Source organism: Vipera ursinii (assembly GCF_947247035.1).
Source record: "Vipera ursinii genome assembly, chromosome: 3".
In the NCBI taxonomy this organism is placed as follows: Eukaryota; Metazoa; Chordata; class Lepidosauria; order Squamata; family Viperidae; genus Vipera; species Vipera ursinii.
Genome location: NC_139516.1, coordinates 192,951,853 through 192,976,056, shown reverse-complemented (window position 1 = coordinate 192,976,056; position 24,204 = coordinate 192,951,853). Strand labels below are relative to the sequence as shown.

Sequence of the window (24,204 nt, the reverse complement as noted above, 5' to 3'; positions counted from 1 at the left end):
GAATGTACAACCTTAATAAAACACACTGAGGTCTCTGACAAAATAGCAGTTCAGCGGCAGCTAGAGTAGAAGAAAGACTCGCAGGCTATGCCTGGGCAGCTGAGTCCAAGGGACTGCATGCTGAAGTGGAGAGGAAATGATAAATCTCTGCTACTTTGCAATAAATTGCTCCTGCTTTAGCTAAGGAAGCATTGAGAATTAGAAATTTTTTTTCAAAGAAAAGCTCACTATTATTTTCTGAACCTTCTTTCCTTTTCCTTATCTTTTTATCCCCTAAAGAAATCCTTAAAAGCAAAGCAAATATTTAAAAAGGGGGGGGGGAAGGGAAGGAAAAGGAGAGGAGAAGAGGTTTGGATCAAGGTGTCAAGAGCAGGGCAGAAGAGGGCTAGTAACATGACCATTTTCTTGTGGTTTGTGTTCCTTGCTTCCCTTCTGAAGCACATAAGCTGCACTAGTCCACGGCGAGCTCCGGAGTCCAATGCACGAAGGTATAATCGGATTCAGCATGGCCAGTGCACCTACACGTTCATACTTCCTGAACAGGATGGGAACTGTCGTGAAACTTCCTCTGACCAATACAACACCAATGCACTACAAAGGGATGCCCCTCACATGGAGCCAGATTTCTCCTCCCAGAAACTGCAACGGCTGGAGCATGTCATGGAAAATTACACTCAGTGGCTGCAAAAGGTAAGTCCTTCAGTTTGGGACTGTTCAGACACCTGCATTGATTTTTGCATGATGTACCATTCCGATGGAGATGTTATGTTCGCTACCCTCATCAATAAAGAACACCCTGAAAATTGTTCACTGTGAATAACTGGCAACAAACGTTCGATGAAGGATTGACAGATGTTGGCTTGTTGGTTTTTCCTTTCAAACTGATTTAAAGAAGTTCAGGGACATTCAACCGAGGTAGCTAATGATCAATGGCCAGGTGGATATCTTGATGTGCTGACTGTTAAAAGTAGTTTAACAAGTGCATTCTACAAGGTGTTTTAGGAATGATTTCCATGTTATTTAAAATACCTGTGATCAGTATTGTTTGTCTGTAGGCTCTTGTTATAAAGATTTTTTTAAAAATAAATTAAAAACAAAGCTACTTGCATGGGACAACAAACATTAAAGATTAGCAGACACCATTATCACTGAAGCAACCTTTGACACTGTGCTGGCTCAGTAATGAATGGTTTTAAGTAAAATTAACTGTTTAATGCATTGTACCATAGAGATGAGCTGTTGGACTCCTCTCATAATTTCTGGATTCATTTGAGCAAAAACGTGCTGTGCGTTAGCAATGTTAGATGTGTATTTCGGTAGAAATGCTTGGCTAAAACAAAGTGCCATGCCTATCTGTGTACAACTATAGAGAAATCAGGAGCATTTTGTTTTAACTCAGGAGAAATGATAATTAATCCCCATCTTAAGAACTGCTCATATTTTGAACCATGCTTGTGGCTGACCCATTGTAAGTGGTTTGCAATCACTCTGGCAGTTCTAAGAAACTAAATGAACACTGAGACATTTCCTCAGCGTTGTGCGTTCCACACACTCTTCATTCATTAATTATCCCACTCCTCAAAGTGATGCATCATGTGTTCACTGAAACCCGAAATAAATGTTAAAAAAATAAGCATGTGCAGCACTATATGTTCAGGATGCTTTCTTAGGAATGGGTTCCAAAAGTGTTTATAGGATTTACCCCTAGAGAAGACCACATAGAATTTCATTCTTAGAAGGCAAACATGTAACTATTTACTTAATCTATCGTAGAATGCTAGCATTGGAAGTGGGTTGGAAGTCATCCAGTCCAGCCCATTGCTCATACAAGGACCTCCCTGAAAGAAGGCTCTCTAGCTCTGTTTGAAAGCCTCCAGCTGCCTGTGCAGTCTGTGTCACCCTGTAAAATTTCTCATTCCAAACTTTTAATCAAAATCTGGTCCCACCAATTTGCATTCACTTCTTCTTGTCCTGCCAAGTGAAGCCACAGAGAGAAAGCCTGCATCCCCTAGGACTAGTCAAACCGTCAAGCATTTGAAAATGACAACATGTGCTTTAGAGCAGTGGTGGGATTCAAATATGTGAACAACCGGTTCTCTGTGTGGATGCCGCTTCCGGAAGTCCATTCTGGGCCTGGGCAACAAAAAATGAGTTACCAGTTCTGCTGAAGTGGTGTGAACATCTGAATCCCACCTCAGCTATTAAGATAGATTTGTCAAAGATCTTTTGTTTTTGAAAAGCTGTCAGGTGGCTTGGTTCATTTCCATGTATAGTAGCAGTTGCAAGAATTGCTGGTGGAAACCTTCCATTTCTCCTGTTTTCATGAGATGGGTTCTTATCTAATGGGCTGCATTATCTCTGTCTAGTCATAAGAGGGAATTATTCCCACAGAAGTCAACAAGAGTGACTCCTAATTCAATATGTATAGAGGACTGCATCTTGAAACTACACATCTGAGTTTAGCAAGAGGAGGCTTTCATGTAAAGGATGAGACTTTGAAATGTGATGCAGTCTACTCATTCATTCATTCATTGGCAGCTGTTTGCACAAACCTTTCTGCAAGGCAGAAGATTCCTCTGAAGTTGATGCTAGATCTGTCCTGCAAAATCAGGTCTAGGAAATTGTTTGTGTTCTGCAGTTGACCACTAGGGACTGAACTAAGCTCACTCTTTTGCCTCTGAACTTTGCAAACAGAAAAGTCTTTGGAGAGCAGTGGAATCGTTTGATTTGCAGCTGACCATCATGTTTTAAAAGAAAGTAGGTGATGAACAGATACTTAGCAGCAAAACAGTATCTCCAAAACTTGCATTCTTCAGTGGCTCTCCAAATTTAGAAAGTGTGTGTGGGGGGGAAGTTTCCCTTGAGTTCCCTTAAAAATGTTGAGCAGGTGGATAAACATCACATATCTTTCCGCAGTACTATTGCATAGAATAAAGCATGAGTCATTCCTATCAGACTCTCTGACTACTTTATAACAGTTTCTGCATAGGCCAGGGGAGATAAAAATTTTGATGCCCAGGGTCCAACTTAACATTTTACAGATGTGATAGCTACAGGCATCGGCAAACTAGGCTATTTCTGACTGTTTTCCTTGGTTTGGGGGATTAAGTGTGGGGGGGTTTTTCCTTTTATTTCAAATTAAGTTAAATTTCCTTTTGGCCATATACTCTGTGTTTGTGTGTGATTTCCACATTAAAATCGCAGGAATGTAGCTGACATCTTTCAGAAACTATGAAGATACGTAGGTTTGGAAGTCTGAAAAAGTATTGCAGGTGTCTCTGTGGCCTTCAGCTGCCAAAGTGGTTGCCACAAAGAAGAGGGAGTTTAGTTATTCTCCAAAGCACCAGCTATTCTCCAAAGGACAAGAAGCAATGGATGGAAACTAACCAAAGAGAGAAGCAACCTAGAACTAAGGAGAAATTTCCTGACAGTGAGAACAATTAATCATTGGAACAACCTGCCTCCAGAAGTTGTGAATGCTCCAACAATGGAAGTTTTTAAGAAGAGACTGGACAGCCATTTGTCTGAAATGGTATAGGGCAGGGGTGTCAAACTGCTGGCCCGCGGGCCGGATGCATCATGGTGAAACCGTGGCTACCCTATTGCCAGCAATGGAAAAAAAGTTGAGATACATCGCGACATGTCATGTGACATTGCAAGTTTGAAATCCCTGGTATAGGGTTTCCTGCCTGAGCAGGGTGTTGGACTAGATGACCTCCAAGGTACCTTTTAACTTATTATTATTATTGTTGTTATTTTTTATTATTACTTTGGTTTATTCTATTTGTTCCATTGTTGCTATCAATACAGGACATTGGGACAGTAATTTTAATAGCAATGAAATGCATTGAAGTGCAGATCTAAATTCATTAATGACTTTTTAAAGCTGTCATTTCTAGCAATGAGCTATCTGAAAATACAGTTCTTCAGATGAGTAAATTAGAAACATTGCTGCTTCTGTGGCTGCGATCCAAGACCTCAATTGATATATATCACACACATATGCAGCATTGAACAGTACTTGTGTCTATTTGTGTTTTTGAGGGGTAATACAGCAGTGTCAAACTTACCATGTCACATGACATGTCGTGACATGTGACTTTTTCCCCTTGCTGGATTTGGGGTGGGTGTGGCTTCTGCATGAGGCATCCATCCCACACGCCAGCAGTTTAAGTTTATTGAATTGAATTTATATACCGCCCTTTTCCTGTAGGACTCAGGGCAGTTTACAAAGTATTTAAAAAACGTTAATACAATACAAGAGTTAAAAACAGTTAAAAATAATTAAATTTGATCCCTGAAAAAAATATAAAACCCCATTTAAAACTCTCAGCCTTGGCCAGAAAGCTCAAAGAGCCAGGTCTTCAGGTCCTGGTGGAATGACCGAAGGTCGGGGGCAGTCCTAAGCTCCATGGGCAGCTGGTTCCAAAGGGCAGGCGCACCTACTGAGAAGGCCCTCCCCCTTGGTGTTATCCGCCGGCAGTCTTTTACCACCGGCACCCTGAGAAGGCCCTCCATGTGGGAGCACACAGGACGAAGGGAACTTGATGCCGGCAGTAGGTGTTCCCTCAAATATCCTGGACCCAAGCCATTTAGGGCTTTATAGGTCATCACCAGCACCTTGAATCTTACCCGAAGGGCAACCGGAAGCCAATGCAGCTCGTGGAGTAGAGGTGTTACATGAGAGTATTGGGAAACCCCCATCACAACTCATGCAGCAGCATTCTGCACCAGCTGAAGCCTCCGAGTGGTCCTCGAGGGCAGCCCCATATAGAGAGCGTTGCAGTAGTCTAACCGCGAGGTCATGAGCGCATGGGTGACTGTGCGTAGGGCATCTCCGTCCAGATTAGGGCCACAACTGGCACACCAGGCAAACCTGGGCAGAAGCCCCTCTGGTGACGGATCCTACGTGGTCTTCAAAATTGAGCTGTGAATCCAGGAGAACGCCCAAGTTGCAAGCCCTATCAATGGGGGGTAACACCTCACCCCCCATCATTAAAGATGGAATAGTCTGGTTAACCCGAGATGCTGGTATACACAGCCACTCAGTCTTGGCAGGATTGAGACGAAGCCTGTTTCTCCCCATCCAGACCTGGACCGTCTCCAGGCAACGGGACATCACGGCGAGGGCATCACTGGGTTAGTTCGGGGTGGAGAGAAAAAGTTGGGTATCATCAGCATACTGATGATACCCCACCCCGAAACCATGAATGATCTCGCCCAGTGGCTTCATATAGATATTGAACAGGAGGGGAGACAGAACCAACCCCTGAGGAACTCCATAAACAATAGGCCTCAGGGCAGATCTCTGCCCTCCCGTCAATACCGACTGCGAGCGACCCAAGAGGTAGGAGGAGAACCACCGTAAAATGGTGCCTCCCACTCCCAACCCCCTGAGACGCCGCAGTAGGATACCATGGTCGATGGTATCAAAAGCCGCTGAGAGGTCTAATAGGACTAGGACAGAGAAACAACCCCTGTCCCGAGCCCACCAGACATCATTCACCAGCGTGACTAATGCCGTCTCCGTGCTGTGACCGGGTCTGAAACCCGCTTGGTACGGGTCGAGATAATCAATTTCCTCCAGGAACAGAGGAAGCTGATGCGCCACCACACTCTCAACAACCTTTGCCAGAAAGCGAAGGTTGGAGACCGGACGATAGTTATTTAAAACAGCCGGGTCCAGGGCAGGCTTCTTGAGGAGGGGTCTCACCACCGCCTCCTTCAAGGAAGGAGTTATTACTGCCTGGAACCAGCCTCATGTCTCTTCCCGAGCCGCATAAACCAGCCAGGAGGGGCATGGGTCCAACAAACAGGTGGTGGAGCTCAGCCTCCCCATAATCCTGTCCACATCATCAGGGGAAACAGGATCAAAGTCAGTCCAGATAACATTCTCAAGACTGTGCGATTCCTCCACGTCAGATTCCGAACAGTCAGAGTCTAAGCCGGCCCGGATCTGAGCGATTTTGTCCATCAGATGATGACTAAACTCCTTGGCCTGTCCCTGTAAGGGGTCCTCCCTCACTTCCTGGTTAAGAAGGGAGCGAGTTACCCTAAACAGGGCGGCCGGGCGATTATCTGCGGACGCAATGAGGGCAGCGAAGTAGTTAGCCTTCACCGTCCTCATCGCTGCAAGATAAGACCTTATAAAGGTTCTTAGCTGCAATCGGTCAGATTCGGATTGGCTGGACCTCCAACCACTCTCTAGACCCCGTCTCCGATGCTTCATCCCCCGGAGCTCCACAGAAAACCATGGAGCCCAGTGGGATCTGCGACGAGTCAGGGGTTGCAAGGGTACAACACGGTCGAGTGCTTCAGCGGCTGCCTTTTCTCAGGCATCCACCAAGGCACTGGCCGGGTTGTGAGTGAGGGCAATGGGTATAGACCCAAGTGCCATTTGGAACCATTCTGGGTCCATTAGGCACCTGGGGCAGAACCATCTGGTCGGTTCCACCGCCCAGCAGTGGGGGGTAGCATAATGGAAGACCAGTCACAGGAGATGATGATCGGACCATGATAGGGGGACAATAGGTGGCAAACCCCCTCCCAGATCATTCAACCACTGTCCAGATAAAAACACCAGGTCGAGAGTGTGACCCCCCACATGAGTCGGGCCATGAATTACTTGGGTCAGGTTCATGGCCATCATGGAAGCCATGAACTCCCGAGCTAACTCTGATGACCCTCCCAGGGCAGGCAGGTTGAGGTCACCCAGAACTATAAGCCTGGGGAACTCCACCGCCAATCCTGAGAGGGTGTTGAGCATCCCAGGCAGGGCTGTTGCCATGCAGCTGGGTGCCAGGTATGTGAGCAACAAGCTCATCTGAACCCAAGAGCTGCATCTCAGGAGGAGGGACTCACTCCCGCCTATTTGGACAATGGTGGTCTCCTGTGGACATAAAGTCTCCCAAATAACCACCACCCCACCACTCCTACCCTGAGCCCCTGGCCGGTGTAGCACACAGAAACCTGGGGGGCATAATTCGGTCAGAGGGACCCCTCCCTCTGAGCCCAACCAGGTTTCCGTAATGTATGCCAGATGACACCCCTACTGTAATATATCACATTCATTAAAACTGTTTAATATCAGAACATGTCAGAAATAAACACATACACTCACACACACACAAAGCACAATCTTTACACTTTGGAAAGAGGACTGAAACTGAAACATGTTTAATTGGCAAACTGGCATTGTAAGGGTCTTAGTTTAGCTAATCTAGAAGGAATTTATCTTAATCTTTCTTTTAAAAAAAGTTCCAATGTTCGGAAAAAAATAAATATTTGAAAACTCTTCTTACACTAAGCTGTCAATTCAAATCAAACTGAAAATTTCCTCATCTGACTGTAAGCAATTATGTACTAGTATTTATCCAGTGAAATTTGCATATCCCATTATTAATGTTGATATGATTGGCAGCAAGACAATTCCGTTTAGCAACCATCAACTCCTTTTGCCAAAACTACTAGAAGGTTCTTGGTAAACATATTTACAGCTTTTCTTCAAAGTATTTATTTTAACAAGGATAACTTACTTCACTGTTTAACCCTGGGTTTCATATCTGCCATGTTTGTTCTAACAGCATTAAACAGACCACATGCTGTTTTTTTATTCCTTGCAATAACTGGCTGTTGCACAGTACTGAAATGCTTAGGTTGTAATTTCAGTGTTTAAACTTTGTCAAAGAAGAACTGTCTGAAAATTTTTAGCTTGGCAATAATTCAGCATCTTTTTCCCATGCTGAACTAACCCAAATGTATGGTACCAATGCAGCCTGATAAATAGCTTCACAACTGTGCAGATGTTTGTATAGTGTCCATTTAGTTCTGCCTATGCAGAACTATCCTGGTGCCTTCCAGATGTGACAATATCAATTCTCATGTGTCCTCTGCTGGATGGGAGTTATATGAGTTGAAGTCCAACATATTTGGAAAGATCTAATTTGAGAGATGGGTGTTTTAGTTAGTGCACATAAAACCTAGATATCAATTGAGTTATACCAAAATGAAAAATGGATAGTTTAAAATAAGGAAATGAGGGATATAAAAATCATAATTCTCTACAATTGGATAGGATACATAATTTCCTATGGAAGTTTTGGACTACTTTCATATCCCCTGATTAATGTCTGTGTTGATTATAGTGAATGGGAGCTGTGATCCAAAACATCTGGAGGGCAACAGGTTTTCTACCTCCCATCTGCACAAACCAGCAGTGGCTCTTCAGGGTTGCAGACAGGAGTATATCCCAGTGCTATTTGAAGATGTTATAAGTTACAGTATTATTATTGCACTCTGACCCTTGATTGATTTTTCTCCCCACATTTTAAATTTGGTGACATCCCTGTGCAAAAGTAAAGAAATCTTCCTTGATTACCTGGACATTAAAAAAAACCCATATACACACAGTATCATATTCAGTTGTGATTCTGCCCTTACATTATTTTTTTTTACTGAATCTGCTAAGGATATTTAATAAGGAAGATGGTAGGTCAGTGCTGTTATGATTGGGGAGGAAAATGCAGTCCTATGTGAATCATAGAATACAACTGACCAAGCTTAGTCAGTTAAAGGTCTAGTGGTCCCATATACAAACTCAGCTTTACCTTAGTTTTGTTTTCATATTGTTACACTATATGAAATTCATTGTAGAGCTAGTTTATAGCTCATTATATTTTGTGAACACAAAATTGGGTTCAGACTTTTAAGACATTTAATCATGTTATGCAAAATTACAGTGCTTTGTGACATATATCATGTGAACACAAATTGGTTTTAGATTTTTAAGACATTTAATTGTGTTATGCAGTTACAGCACTTTGTAACATTGTGAATCTTGGCAATCTGACCTTTCTTTCATGCACTGCCCTACCACCAATTTCCTATAGTGCCACTCTGCCCTTAGAACATCAATACATAAACGTAATTTGTTTTTGCATGTGGACATCTTTTCTTATCACACCTGACTATTTATCTTGCCTGTCTGTCTGTCTGCCTGTCCCTTTCATATGCCACTTTCAACTAAAGAGGTTGCAATATAGTAAATTCCCTATGTTATCCTTTAAATACCCTTCAAGAAATAGTGGTCCTATTCCCACAACACATTAGTGGTTCTGTGGTAGGGACTTCAAAAAGTGATCACTGACCCAGTTAGTTAAAGGAGTTAGATTTAGCTTAAGATGGGCCCAGTCTTGGATAAACTAATCACCCCACAATTCCAACAATTCTCTCATTTTGTTTACCAATCCTCCAGGACAAAGAGCTGGAGAGAAAGAGTGGCAGTAAACTTCTCCATTACAAGATAGAAGGCTAGAGTATTGTAATGTTGCCAAGTATTCCCAGGATGGTCCTGATGTTCTAAGGTGCCAGCACAGTCCATACAATGGTAAAGTGAAGTAAATGACAAAACATATTCATAATGCACATTGCAAAAGCAAATGTTTTGTTTTTGATCATGGGTCATGGCCTTCATTTTGTCATGTTGATGCTTATCCCTATGGATACTAGTAATTTCCCAGAGAAAACCCTTCCTATTTTTTAAGGCACTGGAGAACAATCTTTTCTAATGAGAAATATTTTACAGGCTTCATTTCATTTCTAGTGATGCAGAGCATATTGTGAATCAGCCTCTTCACCTCTTGCTCTATGAACTTCTGCCTTTCCTTCACTCATCCTTTAGTTTTTGGTGACATGACTCAACCATGTACTTCATAGTGTTCTTGGCACAGCCATGATGTGGAGTTCTTAAATGTTTAAGGAAAAGAACAATTTGCTGCTATGTAGAATTAATCTATCGTTAGTTTGTGAACAATAATTCTGAATGCAGCTAAAAGATCTGAACAAAGGTTGAGGGAGTTAATATTTCGCATACATATACAATGGAGGTAACGTTCCTATCTGAATTATGCAAAACTACTAGCTACAGAAATTTTCAGTAAGCATCCCAGCCTAATTCACCCACTTGCCTTAATTCTCTGTCAGTGTGGCTTGATTAAGTGAGCCTCCAGCTCAGATACGAAGTGAGCATTATAACTTTTACATTCTTTTCTAATCTTGACCTAACAAATCTTCTACAGCAATATCACTACTTTAAGATTGTGAGAGCTTTTTCCACCATGCTGTCTCTGTTACATCTCTGGAGGTATTATCCTTTCTTCAGTATGACTGCTTTATGACCAGATTTTTCTTCACATGCAACCCTATCAGAATAAGCATTTGCCCTCCTGCTCTAAAATCAGAATGATTGCCTGTGCTAAGAAAAGGTATCCTGAGCATCAAAAAATCTTTGCTAAGTAATAGAAAGGTAAGTAATAGGTTATTTTCTTAAATAATAGATGATTCTTTCCTAAGTAATAAGGACCCTAAAATAACTTTCACAAGGTTTTTTGTCTGATGGGGCAATATACACTTTTGGGTATTTTTAAAATAATCACATTTGTTCCAAACGTATGAGTACAACAGCTGATACTTACACTTTCAAATATAATGAGCATTATCACCCTTAAACACACACACACACACACTCACATTTTATGCCATATGTTATTTGTGTCTGCTGCATTCTTGAGAAGAGTCTCTATGTGTTACATAGTGGTAATACAGCCTTGGTGGAGCAGTGGGCTAATGCCTCCTTAAGTAACACCAGCTGCCTGCAATTAGTGCAGGTTCGCATCCCACCAGGCTCAAGGTTGACTCAGCCTTCCATCCTTCTGAGGTAGGTAAAATGAGGACCCAGATTGTTGGGGGCAATAAGCTGACTTTGTAATAATGCCATTGGGGGGGGGGCAAAAGCCCTAATAAGCAGGCATATACATAGAATGAAGGCTATTGCTTCATTGTAAGCCGCCTTGAGTCTTCGGAGAAGGGCGGGATATAAATGGGATTAAAATAAAAATAAATAATAATACAATAATACAATATAATAAAGAAGCTATTGAGGGTTAGCACAGATAGACCTCGTACTGAAAATTTGAAAGATTGTACAGGTGGGACAACTTTAATATTTTCATTCTAATTTTATATGTTTTATATGCTGATATTATACTGTGCACTATCCCAAATTCTTCCCTGGGGGAGATGAGTGGTCTAGAAACACGAAATATAAACAAACAAATAAACAAATTGGAAAACTGGTATTAGTTTAAGGCTCCATAACTATAACAGAAATGAAGATTTATTTGTTTCCTTAATTACATTTATGTGGCTGCCCATCCCTTCCTGGTGGCTTTGCACAGTTAACAACAGTCCTTCGGGAAAGGGTGGTATATAAATGTAATAAAATAAATAAATAAATAAATAAATAAATAAATAAATAAATAAATAAATAAATAAATAAATAAATAAAAACACAACCAAGTGGAAATAAAATAGATCTAGCCAGGGTTAAAAAGCAATCAAAGTACAATTAATATAATCATCTCACAAGCTGAACTTGACGATCTGACCTCCACGTCTGGGAACACAGCCATGTCTTCAGCCATGTTGGGGAAAGCCAACAGGCTTGTAGCCAATCTCAGCTTCTGGGGGGATAGTGTTCCACATGGCAAGTGGAACCTGTCTTCCTAGTTCACATCAGTTGACTTTCTTGAATGGACAGGGCCTGTGACATGATTGTTTTTCTGTGGAATCTAATGGGTTGGAAGAGGAAGTCTGCAAATAACCAGGCTTTATTCTATAACAGACTTTAAAGGTGACCACCAGCACTTTTAATTGTACTTTGGAAGGTATTGATAGCCCATGCAGCTCACAAGCAGAGGCATAATGTGTGCACAGCAAGACTGCTCATAACTGCCCACACTACTGCATTTTTAAACAGTTATAATCTGCTAATTCTGTTTAAAGGCAGGTCCATGTTGGGTACATTGCAGTAGTACATCAGGAGGTGACTAAGGCATGAGTGACTGTCAGAAGAACTTCCAAAGAGTTGCCATCTGATCCTCAAATAGGAGCCATGAATCCAGAAGGACCCCCAAATTGAGCACTAGTTCTGTTTGGAGTAGCACTACCATATCCAGAACAAAAGATGAAGAATCACCAGAACCAGGGACTGAAACCTAGATCTACTAGAGTTGAGCTGAAGCAGGTTCTCCTCATACAATTCCTCTCATCCTCCAGATGGGAAAGAGAGGAACTTTGGCAGGGAAGTTGCTATGCAGTAGGGAGGCTGATACAATAGCAACTGTCCCTATTGATTCCTACCCAGCAAACATAACAGTGTCTTGCACCTGACTGATGACAAGATCTTCCCTTGATGCCACCCACACCTGACCCATTACAAGACCCAACACAAGATCTATCACAAGACCCTCACCTGACATGATCTTGACCTGACATGACCTTCCCATCACAGAACCCACTGACCACACGAAACTCTTATAAACAGAAGAACACCAACACTGACATCCCCTAAATTCTGCTGAAGACATTACCTAGCTTGGCAATGAAACATTCAGAAACCAAACCACAAGTTCAGAGAACGAACCTGTATTCTCATCCAACACCCTAGCTACAGATATTTGCCATTATCAAAACCAAGAACATATGCTTCAAATGTGTATGCTTGGGGGGAAAAAAGCAAAGGAAGTAGAATAATAGCACATCATTTATTTATTTATTTACCCAATTTGTATAACCTCCCATTGCACAAAAGAAATGACTTGGGGAGCATCCAGTCAGCAACATAGATAGACATCAGGCAGACTGATAGACATTGAAGTAAATTCTCAACTTTCCAACTACACTCTACTGTCCGCTTGAGGTCCCTAGATCATGAATTGCTAAAGAGTTTGGGTCATTCATTTTGGCTCTCCAGTACTGATAAATTCTTTAAGCTTTCTTGATTCAGTTCTATGAATAGAGGCATCTATCCATTTTGGTTTCTTTCATAATCAGATCATAAACTTTTGATTTAGTCCTCTCCATGTCAGTTTCAATGTTTTATTTGTTTGTTTAAAGGCAAAATTGGATAGAAAAAAGATCACTGGCAGTACTATGTGCATTTCTGCTAACAGGCTTTATTCTCTGAGTTAGTTTGCATAGTATATATTTCTTTTGCAAGCAAGGTTTTCTAAAAAAAGTATTTGATGTGTTATTTTTCTGGCCATCTCTTTTTTTGCACAAACCCTTCTTATATATTTGTGTGCTATAAATGTCCGTGTGAATGTTAACTGGAGCGTGCAAAATTTAAGAAAAAAATAGGTTATGCAGAATTATGCCTTTTCCTCTCATTTCTATTCTGTTCTCATTAGTATACAGGAATATTTTACCCTAATGAGATTATTGGCCTACTTTCTCTGTTACTGGATCTTTTGATTTATATTATTATTCCTAGTTTTCTAATAAAGTCCTTAAATGTCAGTGACTGTTACTTAGTTTGAATTGATGTTAGGAGGGGAACTGGCTGCTTCTGTACAGAAAAGCACAAACTGTTTCACTGAGCTTTAAAAAAAAAAGCAAAGCAAAGCATTATTGTCTCCTGGCTTAGAAAAAATGTCCCCGTGGTGAAACTGTCATTATGAAGAGGTAAGGAATTAGATTTCCCCCAATGCCTTGAAATACTTAGCCAAGAAGAGAGTCAAGTTGTCAATGATTGCAATTATAGAATAAGCATTTTCCCTACTCCAAAATCAATGCAGTTGGTCTTCCAAATAAAATAGTTGGCTGCTTTTAACATTAAATAATTTATCTTCCATTCAAGTGGTTGAAAGTTATTAAAGGCTTTATTTCTTCAAATACCAGGAACCCACAGAGATAATTCAAAATGCCCACATTGAGTCTTGGGGCATCCAACATGGAAACTGTTGGTAAACAACCAAGAGTTTGGGCAGCAATTGAAACACATGGATGTATACTCATGGATGTTATGTGAAAAGGCTTTTTCATAAGTGAAAAGGAAAACTCAAATCTTTTTAAATCCACAGTATTCTTTAGTCTCTCCAAATGTTTCCTAGGATTTGAAGAAGATCCATATCATAATGACCATCCACTTTTTCCTTCATCAGTGCTTTGCTAATATGTCTTTCTACTGGCCCCTTACTGGTCTCAGAGACCTCTTTTGAACCCCTCTATCAACATTGGATCCTCTGTATTTAAATCATTATGTAGAAGAATCTGTCTGAGTCCACAGTTTTGTTGTTGTTGTTGTTAGTTGCAAAGTCGTGTCCGACCCATCGCGACCCTATGGACAACGTTCCTCCAGGCCTTCCTGTCCTCTACCATCTTCTGGAGTCCATTTAAGCTCACGCCTACTGCTTCAGTGACTCCATCCAGCCACCTCATTCTCTGTTGTCCCCTTCTTCTATTGCTCTCAATCTTTCCCAGCATTAGGCTCTTCTCCAGTGAGTCCTTCCTTCTCATTAGGTGGCCAAAGTATTTGAGTTTTAGCTTCAGGATCTGGCCTTCTAAAGAGCAGTCAGGGTTGATCTCCTCTAGGACTGACCGGTTTGATTGCCTTGCAGTCCAAGCTAGACTAGTTCCACAGTTTTACATTCATACAAACCAGGAAACAGATTTAACAATATTTTAATCTAAGAAAATATGCAGTTTATTTAGAATATATCACCTCTGTAAACATAGTAAGATGCCAAACAACAAAAAGTAGCTGGCTGGCATGCATTTGTTTTTTCAGCAGTTGGATAAAAAGGGGTAAATGTATCATTTGGTTTTTGTTTAGAAATCAGCTGCAGTTGTATATGCATTTAGATTCTTGCAATTCCCACTGGAAGTAAGAGCATTGGAACACCTAATTTTTGGCTTCTTCTTGACCCAATGCTTGTAGCACACATGGAACTCTGTACAGCCAACTATTTTTTGTTCTCTGCAACAAAAATACTTTTTTTAAAAAAAATCCATATTGCCTCTCCAATCTTAAAGAAATAGTGCAATTTGCCTCATTCAGATCAAGTTACGGATTATAATTTATGGCAACAGCATATGTGTATTATAAAAAATATTGTGACCAAGAGAATCCCTATTTGCTCCAGATCCATTATGATTATTGATGATGACTGGTGTTTGTTTTTTTACTATAATTAAGATTCAAAATAGTTTTGTTCATTTTTCAGTTAATACGCTTATTTATTACAGACATTTCATTACCAGCATTGACAATGTTATCTGTTTGTGTAATGAAATGTCTGCAAGACAACAACAAAGCTTTGAAAGTATCAAGGACCTCCAGAGTTCAACCTTGAGCTACAAGTATTTTTTTTTATTGAAACCTGTTGCCATTTTTCAGGCTATCAGTTCAGAATTTTTCATTACAATTGCCCATTGAAACAAATATGTTAAACTATAAACCGTGAATATAGATGTTTTTCGTCTTAGAAATTACATATAAATCTCTTAAAACTCCAATAGTTATATAGGAGTGGTTTTAAAGAGATATATTAAGAAGAACACATAAACTATATCTAGCAATGTATGTTCTTAAGGATGTTTAAATTATTACATATTGAGATCTTGCTAGGACTTCCATATTGTATAAGGTATAATGGCAATCAACACTGAGAAGTCAGTTCTCGGTAATCTGTTCTTGAAATAACCACAAAGCTGGGCTGCCTTTTGCTTTGAAATTTTAAAAAGCTTACAAACATCTGTCCTTTGAAATATTTGATCTTTTTGAAAAATATTTTGCATGGCTGTAAAAGTTCCAGGGATGTCTGCTCAAGCTCTATATTCTAAACAACATTCTACATTCTAAATAACTTTTCAGATATCATCCTTCCAAGCCACAGAGAGACAATTGGTCCCTTCGGTTGGCTTACGATGTATATTCAAAAGTTGTCAGCCAATGTAAGAGAATTATCTTCCTAAACATACACAATTATATAGGCTTCCTTGCTCAGCTCAAATCTAAGAAGCAGCTGTTTGGAACATGGTTTCTTACCATGTTGGTAAAAAAATAGAGTAATCCTTTCAAGGGGAGATATTTATGGGATGCAATATTTCAGAGGACATAAACTTTGCCTTAAAACAAACAAAAACAGTTTTTGTTTTAATCCTGATTAGTTTGGATTCTGTGTGGGTAGACGAAAGCCACTTCTGCTAAAACATTGATTCCATCCTATAAAAAGCTGATACTTTGCAAGCAGATATTTTGGCACAAAGAACAAGTCTAGTTCCAGCAACCATATCCTCTTGCTAATTTTGTGGTCTGTAGGGCTGCTGTAATCTAGATTTTGAGGTAGTGGCCATGAACATCATATACATACTACTTTTGGGAAAAGTTGTTGAAAAAACAATTTTGCTTCTAAGTTGTAATTAGATACTTTATGTAATAATACACAACTATATAATGATAACATTAATAATAACCAACACTGTTAATCATTAATAATATTATCTATGATTCCTGTATTTTTGGTTATAACTTTTAAGAAAATACTCGAATTCTAGTTCTTTGTTTAAATGAATGAATGAATGAATGAATGAATGAATGAATGAATGAATGAATAATAAAAAAAATTACAGAGGCTGTTTGAATGTATGGCTGTTCTCCTAAACAGACAGAATTCACTTTCTGATTTGTGGGTAGGAAATAGGGAATAGCACACTAGATGGAAACTTGGTGGGAAGGAATTTCCACTAGGAAATGTCATCTAGTCCTCTTTTACAATCATCATAAATGGTGACCATTACAACAGTCATAGCTCTATAATATTTACAATATCTATTATTCCGGGAACTTTCAGGAGGAAGCAATGATGCTCCTGGCTGAGGATAAGGGTGAGAACAGATGGATCATAGTTAGAGAAATTTAGCATTACAACTTTTTATCCTTTATAGCAATTAAAAAGAAAAAGACAAAGAAACTACATTGACGATTTCTCTGATATATTGCAAGTAAAAAGTGAATTATCCAGGATTATCAATCATGATTACCTTTGCATATCATAAAAACTTTGTGTGGGTGGGTTAAACAACTTTTCTGCATTATTTCATGCAAATTGATTGTGAAAGGTTGAAGTGTATTTTCTCCCCAATTCTCACATAGAGTGCAATAAGAAAGATTGGGTTCGAAATATACAAATTGTTAACATATGACCCACCAGAGTCTCCTGGATTCCAAGTTCTATCAGTTCCAGACAGCATTGTCACTAGTAAAGAAGGATAGGTTTGTAAACCAAAATTATCAGAGAGATCACGGCTCCCTTCCTCTGAACAAAATTAGATGAATTTGAGTAAACCTCCTAACCTTCTTGGTCCACTAAGCAATACATTAATTTGATAGAACATTGAAAACTATGTAAACTGATCCTATTTTTATTCACTGTTAATTATAGGCTAGATTCCCTTAGCTTTGGAAATGCCTGGGTGGTTTTAAATCCTGTCCTATAATTCACTCCTGCTATGGGAAGATTTCAGCATGTCTAACAGAATTCCTATTTTTGAGAACTTTGGCGTGTGTGGGTGGGTGTGTTTATGCTTGTGTGTATGTATGCATTTACACTTTAGTATGCTATGAACACTGCACCATAAATCAGAATAACTTTATCTGGTTGTATGTGGTAAGGACTGAAGCTTCATTGCCTTTAATTAGATTATTCCACCTCATAAAGCATGGTTTTTCCCCCCTAAACCTTGGAATTTAGATAAGAGGGACACAACAAGAATTTAACTTGAACTAGTTCTGTCCAGTTAAAAATCCATTCACCTCATCACCCCTTGGGGACCTCAAGATTTTATTACAATGTGTTGGAGCCAGACCTAAAGATATTTAGAATTTGTCACAGAAGGGAAATACCTATAGACCATTTGTTTAACCTCCTGACCTATATACAAACTAGAATGATATTTTAGAATTTTGAAACTCAGTATCTTAACTTCAAAATAAAAATTCATATCTTAAGGAGAAGCGTTCATCTAATATAAATAACATTAGGAAAAGAATGCGTGCCAAAAATACAAACCAGGAAAAGTTTATAGAAAAATGCATATATTATGAAAATATATGTGGCAATATTCCCATAAAATTGTTTTGCAGAAGCAATTTTTAGGCTGCATTTGCCATCAAGTATGGAAACCATTTAAGATGAACTCATGATCAGGAAATTAATAAGCTGAGTGAAACAAGCACCATCAGATTTGCTTGTCTATGCTTAGAATAAATTCATTAAAATTAAAGGGATGTAAACTAATTGTGATGTTTTTGTCCTGTTGATTCTAGTGAATCTATTTTAAAATATCACAAAGTCTGAATATTGTTTAGTAATATTAACTGAAAGAAGGAAACCCTTGACTAGGTTTCTTTGCTTCAGTGAAGAATCAAACGAAGCATCATCTCAAAGTTGCTTTTGAAGTAATGTGGCCCATTCTGTTCTAAACTACACCTCCATGAAAATTTCTTCCAGATTCTGCAAGTGCTGGAAGAATATCAGAAGAGGTTATGGGACACTATAGATCACCCCACTGAGACAGCTGCCCCTTAATATTTTGCTTATTACTTTACCTACTTTTAAGCATTAGCACTTTCTATATCTGGGACAATTGCATCTCAGCCAAGGATGAGCTGCAGAACTGTGTAGGTGAGTAAAATAGTAGAAGAGAAGGTATCAATGGGATGAACTCCAGTAGTCGTGAAAACCAAGTCTCATTTATTTCCTCAAACAAAGTCAGTTTTAAATGATGGTGGGAGGTAATATTTCAAAATAATCACAGCTAACAGGTTGCCTGCCCTTGTATTTAGTTCAAGCAGTCAGCACCTTGGTCAGCGCAGTATGGATGTCTCAGGAAGATTTGGTTGGCCAGCAGGATATGGGTTAAGGCAGGGGTCCTCAACCTTGGCAACTTTAAGACTTGTGGACTTCAACTGAGGAATTCTGGGAGTTGAAGTCCACAAGCGTTAAAGTTCCCAAGGTTGAGGACCCCTGAGTTAAGGAATCCATCACTGGAACACTCATCCTTCACTAGTCTACTATTTCAGTTTTCTGCATGTTTCTATGCTGTTCAGTTTCTGTTTCTGTTTTGTTTTCTGTTTTCTGCTGACTGTTTTCACAATATGTTTGTTGCTATCACTATCACTTTCCTGATCCCTCCTATGACTTGTCCTCCCACAATAATATATGTTTGGAAAAGTTGGAGGATTCTATAGTGCACATTTCATATATGCATAAAGGATAGATACTGGAAGACAGTAAAAAAAGTCCCATGGCCAGACAAAATTGCACAGTTGGATGTGGCTCTTCATTTTAATTTATTGTGGGTTTTTGTAATGTTCCCCAGGATCCTACTGAAGGTTTGTTGCTGTTGTTTGTTGAGAAGTCTTGTCCGACCCATCGCAACCCCATGGACAATGTTCCTCCAGGCCTTCCTGTCCTCTACCAGATTCTGGAGTACAATTAGGCTCACACCTACTGCTTCAGTGACTCCATCCAGCCACCTCGTTCTCTGTCGTCTCCTTCTTCTCTTGCCCTCAATCTTTCCTAGCATTAGTCTCTTCTCCAGTGAGTCCTTCCTTCTCATTAGGTGGCCAAAGTATTTGAGTTTCAACTGAAGGTTTAGATAGATATATCTGCAAGATGAATACAGACACAAAGGGAAATTCCTTAAAGTTGAATGAATAACTTTCTCAGCTTGTTTGGACAAGTTTGGGGACTACTGGTATGGAGGTTCCTTCAGCTGTGTCCTTGTTGATTTAGAGCAGGGGTGTCAAACTGCCAGCCCACAGGCTGGATGCATCATGCCGAAACCACACCAGCCCCATTGCCGGCAATGGAGAAAAAGTCATGACATGTCATGACACGTTACATGACGTTGTGAGTTTGACACCCCTGATGTAGAGTCTTTAAAGCTTATAGTTATTGTCATGTGAGCTGTGACAAATATGTCTGCTCCCTCCCCCCCTCTCTCTCTCATTAAATCTGCAGAATTAAAGTAAGAAATGTTGATTTTACCTGCCCAAACCAGGTGTTCTTTACTACGGGAGATAATTCTCAGGAAGATACACATAATGTTGCTAGTCTAGAGATTCTTAAGGGATATGTGTAGTAAAAAAAAGGGCAAGAGTCAAAATAGAATTTAACAAAATAGAATCTGCAGTCAGCATTGCATTTTGAGGAGTTTGTTGCTTTTGTGAAGCAAAAAAACTTTTTTTAAAAAAATCTGATAAAGGTATTAATTTAGGGTTTTTTTTTAGTTGCTTTTAGTTGTACTTTTATATTTTGTATAAAATACAAAAATCCTATGTACTATATGCCTACATGAATCTTTCCTAAGGATGTTCTCCAAAAACTTCAGAATACAGCTGAAAGCTATGCTGGAACTATGCAATGGTCATGTGAGTTTAGGTTTGTATTTCCAGCAGCAATAATCTTTCTTTTTTTTATTATTGAAAAGTTTTACAATACATTTTATCTTTAACAATCCCTCCCCCCCTCCCTCCACCCAACCCTCCCTAACCCTCCCTAACCCTCCCCCCTTCCCCCCCTCCCCTCTCCCCGACTTCCCAGAGCTAAATACAAGGTATAAAAGTAAAAACAATCATAAACAACCATATGTTAACAACAATAAACTATTAAGTCTAACGCACTCTAGCTCATATGAAATGACTACAAGCAATACTAATATCACATAAAAAAACTTATACAAATGCTAAATGAAACTTTTGGGTCCCATATTTGTTCTGGATATAATCAATCCACTTTTTCCACTCCATAATATAACATTGTTGCAAATGGTCTTTCAAATAAGCCGAAATCTTTGCCATTTCCGCCAGGTCAGAAACTTTTAGAGTCCATTCCCAGCAGCAATAATCTTGATTCCTTCAAAAGCTCAAAAAGGGAAGAAGAAGGCTTAGTGATAGAAGATCAGTGTTGTTTCTCCATCTCACATTTAGTGATGTAGTATCTCTGAGACTACAAGAAAATAGCAGCTTGGATATGCAATCTTCATAAGTTGGTATTATTCTTATTAGGAACATTTTTAATAATGAGAGAATAAAATTGGGAATGATCCTACTTTATATAGAATACCCAGCTGTGATGTGTTCTAAAATAAAATTGATGATTCATTTTTAAAGTGATTTTAGTTACTTGCTGCAAACATATTCAACATTTTGTCTCAGAACTCTTCTACTTTTAGTTCCACAATAACAACCTTGTGAGTCAGAATGATTTAAAAGAGTGACTTGTTCAGATGTGCTCAATAAGCTCCATAGTCAAATGAAGGACTAAAGCTTAGATCTTCTCAATCCAAGTCCAACATATTGGTTATTATACTAAATTGCACTATTTGTTATTTCTCTTGGTTTTGCCCAAGAACATAATAAGTAAAGGAAGCACAAATCCTAATTTTAGTATTTTTATTCACAAGAATATAAGCATGGTTTATTTTAATCTTTTAACTGTAACTTTATTGTGCTATTATTTTTAATAAATTGGTCATTCGGTTCAAAGGTATCCCACTTCATAGACATGTTCATTGCTATTAATTTATCCAGTAAGAAATTTATGTTTCCATTCCTTGAAAACCAAGTATATATTAAAATATAATGGAATAAAATGCAATTTATCAAGCTGGGGTGGGAATTGTTGGAACAGAATAAAATTCCAGTAGTAAACTGAGCATCAAGCCAGTAGAATTGGCTTGCCAAAATTAATGGAATAATTCATATCAGATGCAAGATAATCCTGTAGGCATAAAAAGCCTACTTACTGTAGACTTAGAAAGCTGTGATGCATGACACTCCAGAGCATAGGTAACTATTAAGTTGGACATGATTTTTATGAAAGAAAAAAATAAAATGCCTTAAATATGGGCTACACTACTTATAACTCTATTCTCAAGTGTCTTTAATTGCCCAACACCAGGCACCACAGTCTTCCTGTGGTTGATCATTTTTTTCACACCTGGTAAAAATTATTATGAGAAACAGGTGGTCCTTATTGCTACCTTGAAGAAACAAGGAAGAAAGAAAGAAAACCAGAGTTATACAACATCAGGAGGGAAACTCAAATCATTGCTTTGTTTACACAAACTTCCATTTACAAAATGCCAAATAAATTCCCAAATCCCAGATAAATGTATAAAAGTCTACAATGTAAAACCTAGGTCTACCCGAGATTTGAAAAACAAAAACAAAGCTGTATTTTATGGTAGTCGACATTTAAATTCACATGCATGTCTGAGACAAATATGAAACTTTTCTGAATGTACCTAGCAAGAATATTAAGAATTTCAGTTACTTCTATCCTTAGTAGGATCCCCTCCCCCCAAATGAAATAATAAATTGCAAGATTACAGCAGTAAATGTGTTATATGAACTAAAAAAAGAACGTTTATGTTCAACCTTTTAAATTCACTTTGGAGGAATATTTCCCTCTAGAATTGGTTAGATAAGAATACTGTTAGTTTTACATATAACTTATATATGTTTGTATATAGAATATATAATTTCTATATAATTGGAGCAAAAAAGAAAATATGCATATTGCAACAGAATGTACAACATGCTGTAAACTTCAAGAAGTTCCTCAAGATGTCTAAACATAATAGTGATAGTACTCCATAAAAAGTTAAGTAATTCCTATAGCTAATTCAGTTCTTTCTAGCCTGGCAGACTGAAACACACTGAAATCATAGATTGTTTCTTTCTGGAATCTTTTAAGTAGTATAGTATAGTATAGTATAGTATAGTATAGTATAGTATAGGATAGGATAGGATAGGATAGGATAGGATAGGATAGGATAGGATAGGATAGGATAGGATAGGATAGGATAGGATAGGACAGGACAGGACAGGACAGGACAGGATAGAATAACAGAGCTGGAAGGGACCTAATAGGTCAGGGGTGTCAAACTCAATTTCATTGAGGGCCACATCAGCATTGCGGTTGCCCTCAAGGGGCTGGGTGGGTATGGCCTGGGTGGGCATGGCCTACTGGGTGGGCGTGGCTAGAGTGTGTATGGCCTACTGGGTGGGCATGGCCAGCTCTACATCGTTCGCATCAAGGGTGCCTATGGGGGCCTGGGCAGGAGTGGGACAGATCTGGGGGTCTCTGGCAGAAGGAGGGTCTCTGGGCCAGGGCCAAGGCAGTGGGGGCCATTCCCTCACTGTTTCCAGGATGGCTTCGCGGGCCACATGAATCCACTTCACGGGCCGGATCCGGCCCCCGGGCCTTGTGTTTGACATGTCTGTAATAGGTCATCTAATCCAAGCCTCCACCCAAGTAGGAGACCCTAGACCATTTTGGGTCTAAAGTTAGGGTCTACACTTAGATATGCTTAAGACTGAATCCTTTCTTCATGTAAGAAATATGGTTCTCTGAATAAAGATATTGTATATTATGCAATCTTTACAAAACTCAAATATTGCTCTAGAGATGAATGCAAATTTGCAGTTATCTTTTAGATTTTTAAAAAATTCACAGTGCTCCAGAATGAGGTCAGAAAGCAAAGCCATCGATTTCTCTTCTCTTCTCTTCTCTTCTCTTCTCTTCTCTTCTCTTCTCTTCTCTTCTCTTCTCTTCTCTTCTCTTCTCTTCCCTTTCCCCTCCCCCCTCCCCCTCCCTCCCCTCCTCAAATAGGATGAAAAGATATGCATCAGGCAATATATATCTAGAGGTTACAAATCATGTCACTTCATCACAAGAACACTGCTTTGGGACCATGCTGACTGCCAGATTTGCCTGTTTACAAGATTACAACTAGAATATAGAATAACGGAGTTGGAAAGGAACTTCCAATTCCCTGCTCAGGCAGGAAACCCTGTACCATTTCAGAGAAATGGTTGTCCAATCTCTTCTTAAAAACTTCCAGTGTTGGAGCATTCACAACTTCTGGAGGCAAGTTGTTCCACTGATTAATTGTGGAAATTTCTCCTTAGTTCTAAGTTGCTTCTCTCCTTGATTAGTTTCCATCCATTATCCTGCCTTCAGGTGCTTTGGAGAATAGTTTGAATCCCTCTTCTTTGTGGCAACCCCTGAGATATTGGAACACTGCTATCATGTCACCTCTAGTCCTTCTTTAACTTTATTCAACTTTATTCAACTTTAACTGCTGAATATTCCATTACTTCTTTGTCATAAGCTGAAATGCCAACAGTTTTAGAGTGAGCCCTGTTCCAAACTAGACATAACACAGGAAAGTGGTGATTAGGATCTCCCACTGTTTTTATTAATTAGTCATCCTGTGGGAAGCTTTTGAAACCATAGGGATCTGAAGGGAGGCCTTTCCTTGTTCTTATCTCTGATGTCTTTCTCTTTCCCC

The 24,204-nt window shown here is 39.4% G+C and overlaps 1 protein-coding gene across 1 annotated transcript in view; it reads left to right on the top strand.

Annotated features, from left to right (window-relative positions):
• Positions 1-208: 208 nt before the first annotated feature.
• ANGPT1 (angiopoietin 1) overlaps positions 209-24,204 on the top strand; it is a gene marked incomplete at its 3' end in the record, with an annotated part of 125,940 nt that continues 101,944 nt past the window's right edge. Inside the window, exon 1 of the mRNA XM_083361242.1 lies at positions 209-690. Within this exon, the coding sequence (XP_083217368.1) occupies positions 394-690 (297 nt within the window). The 5' untranslated portion in view covers positions 209-393. The remainder of the gene's footprint in view (positions 691-24,204) is intronic.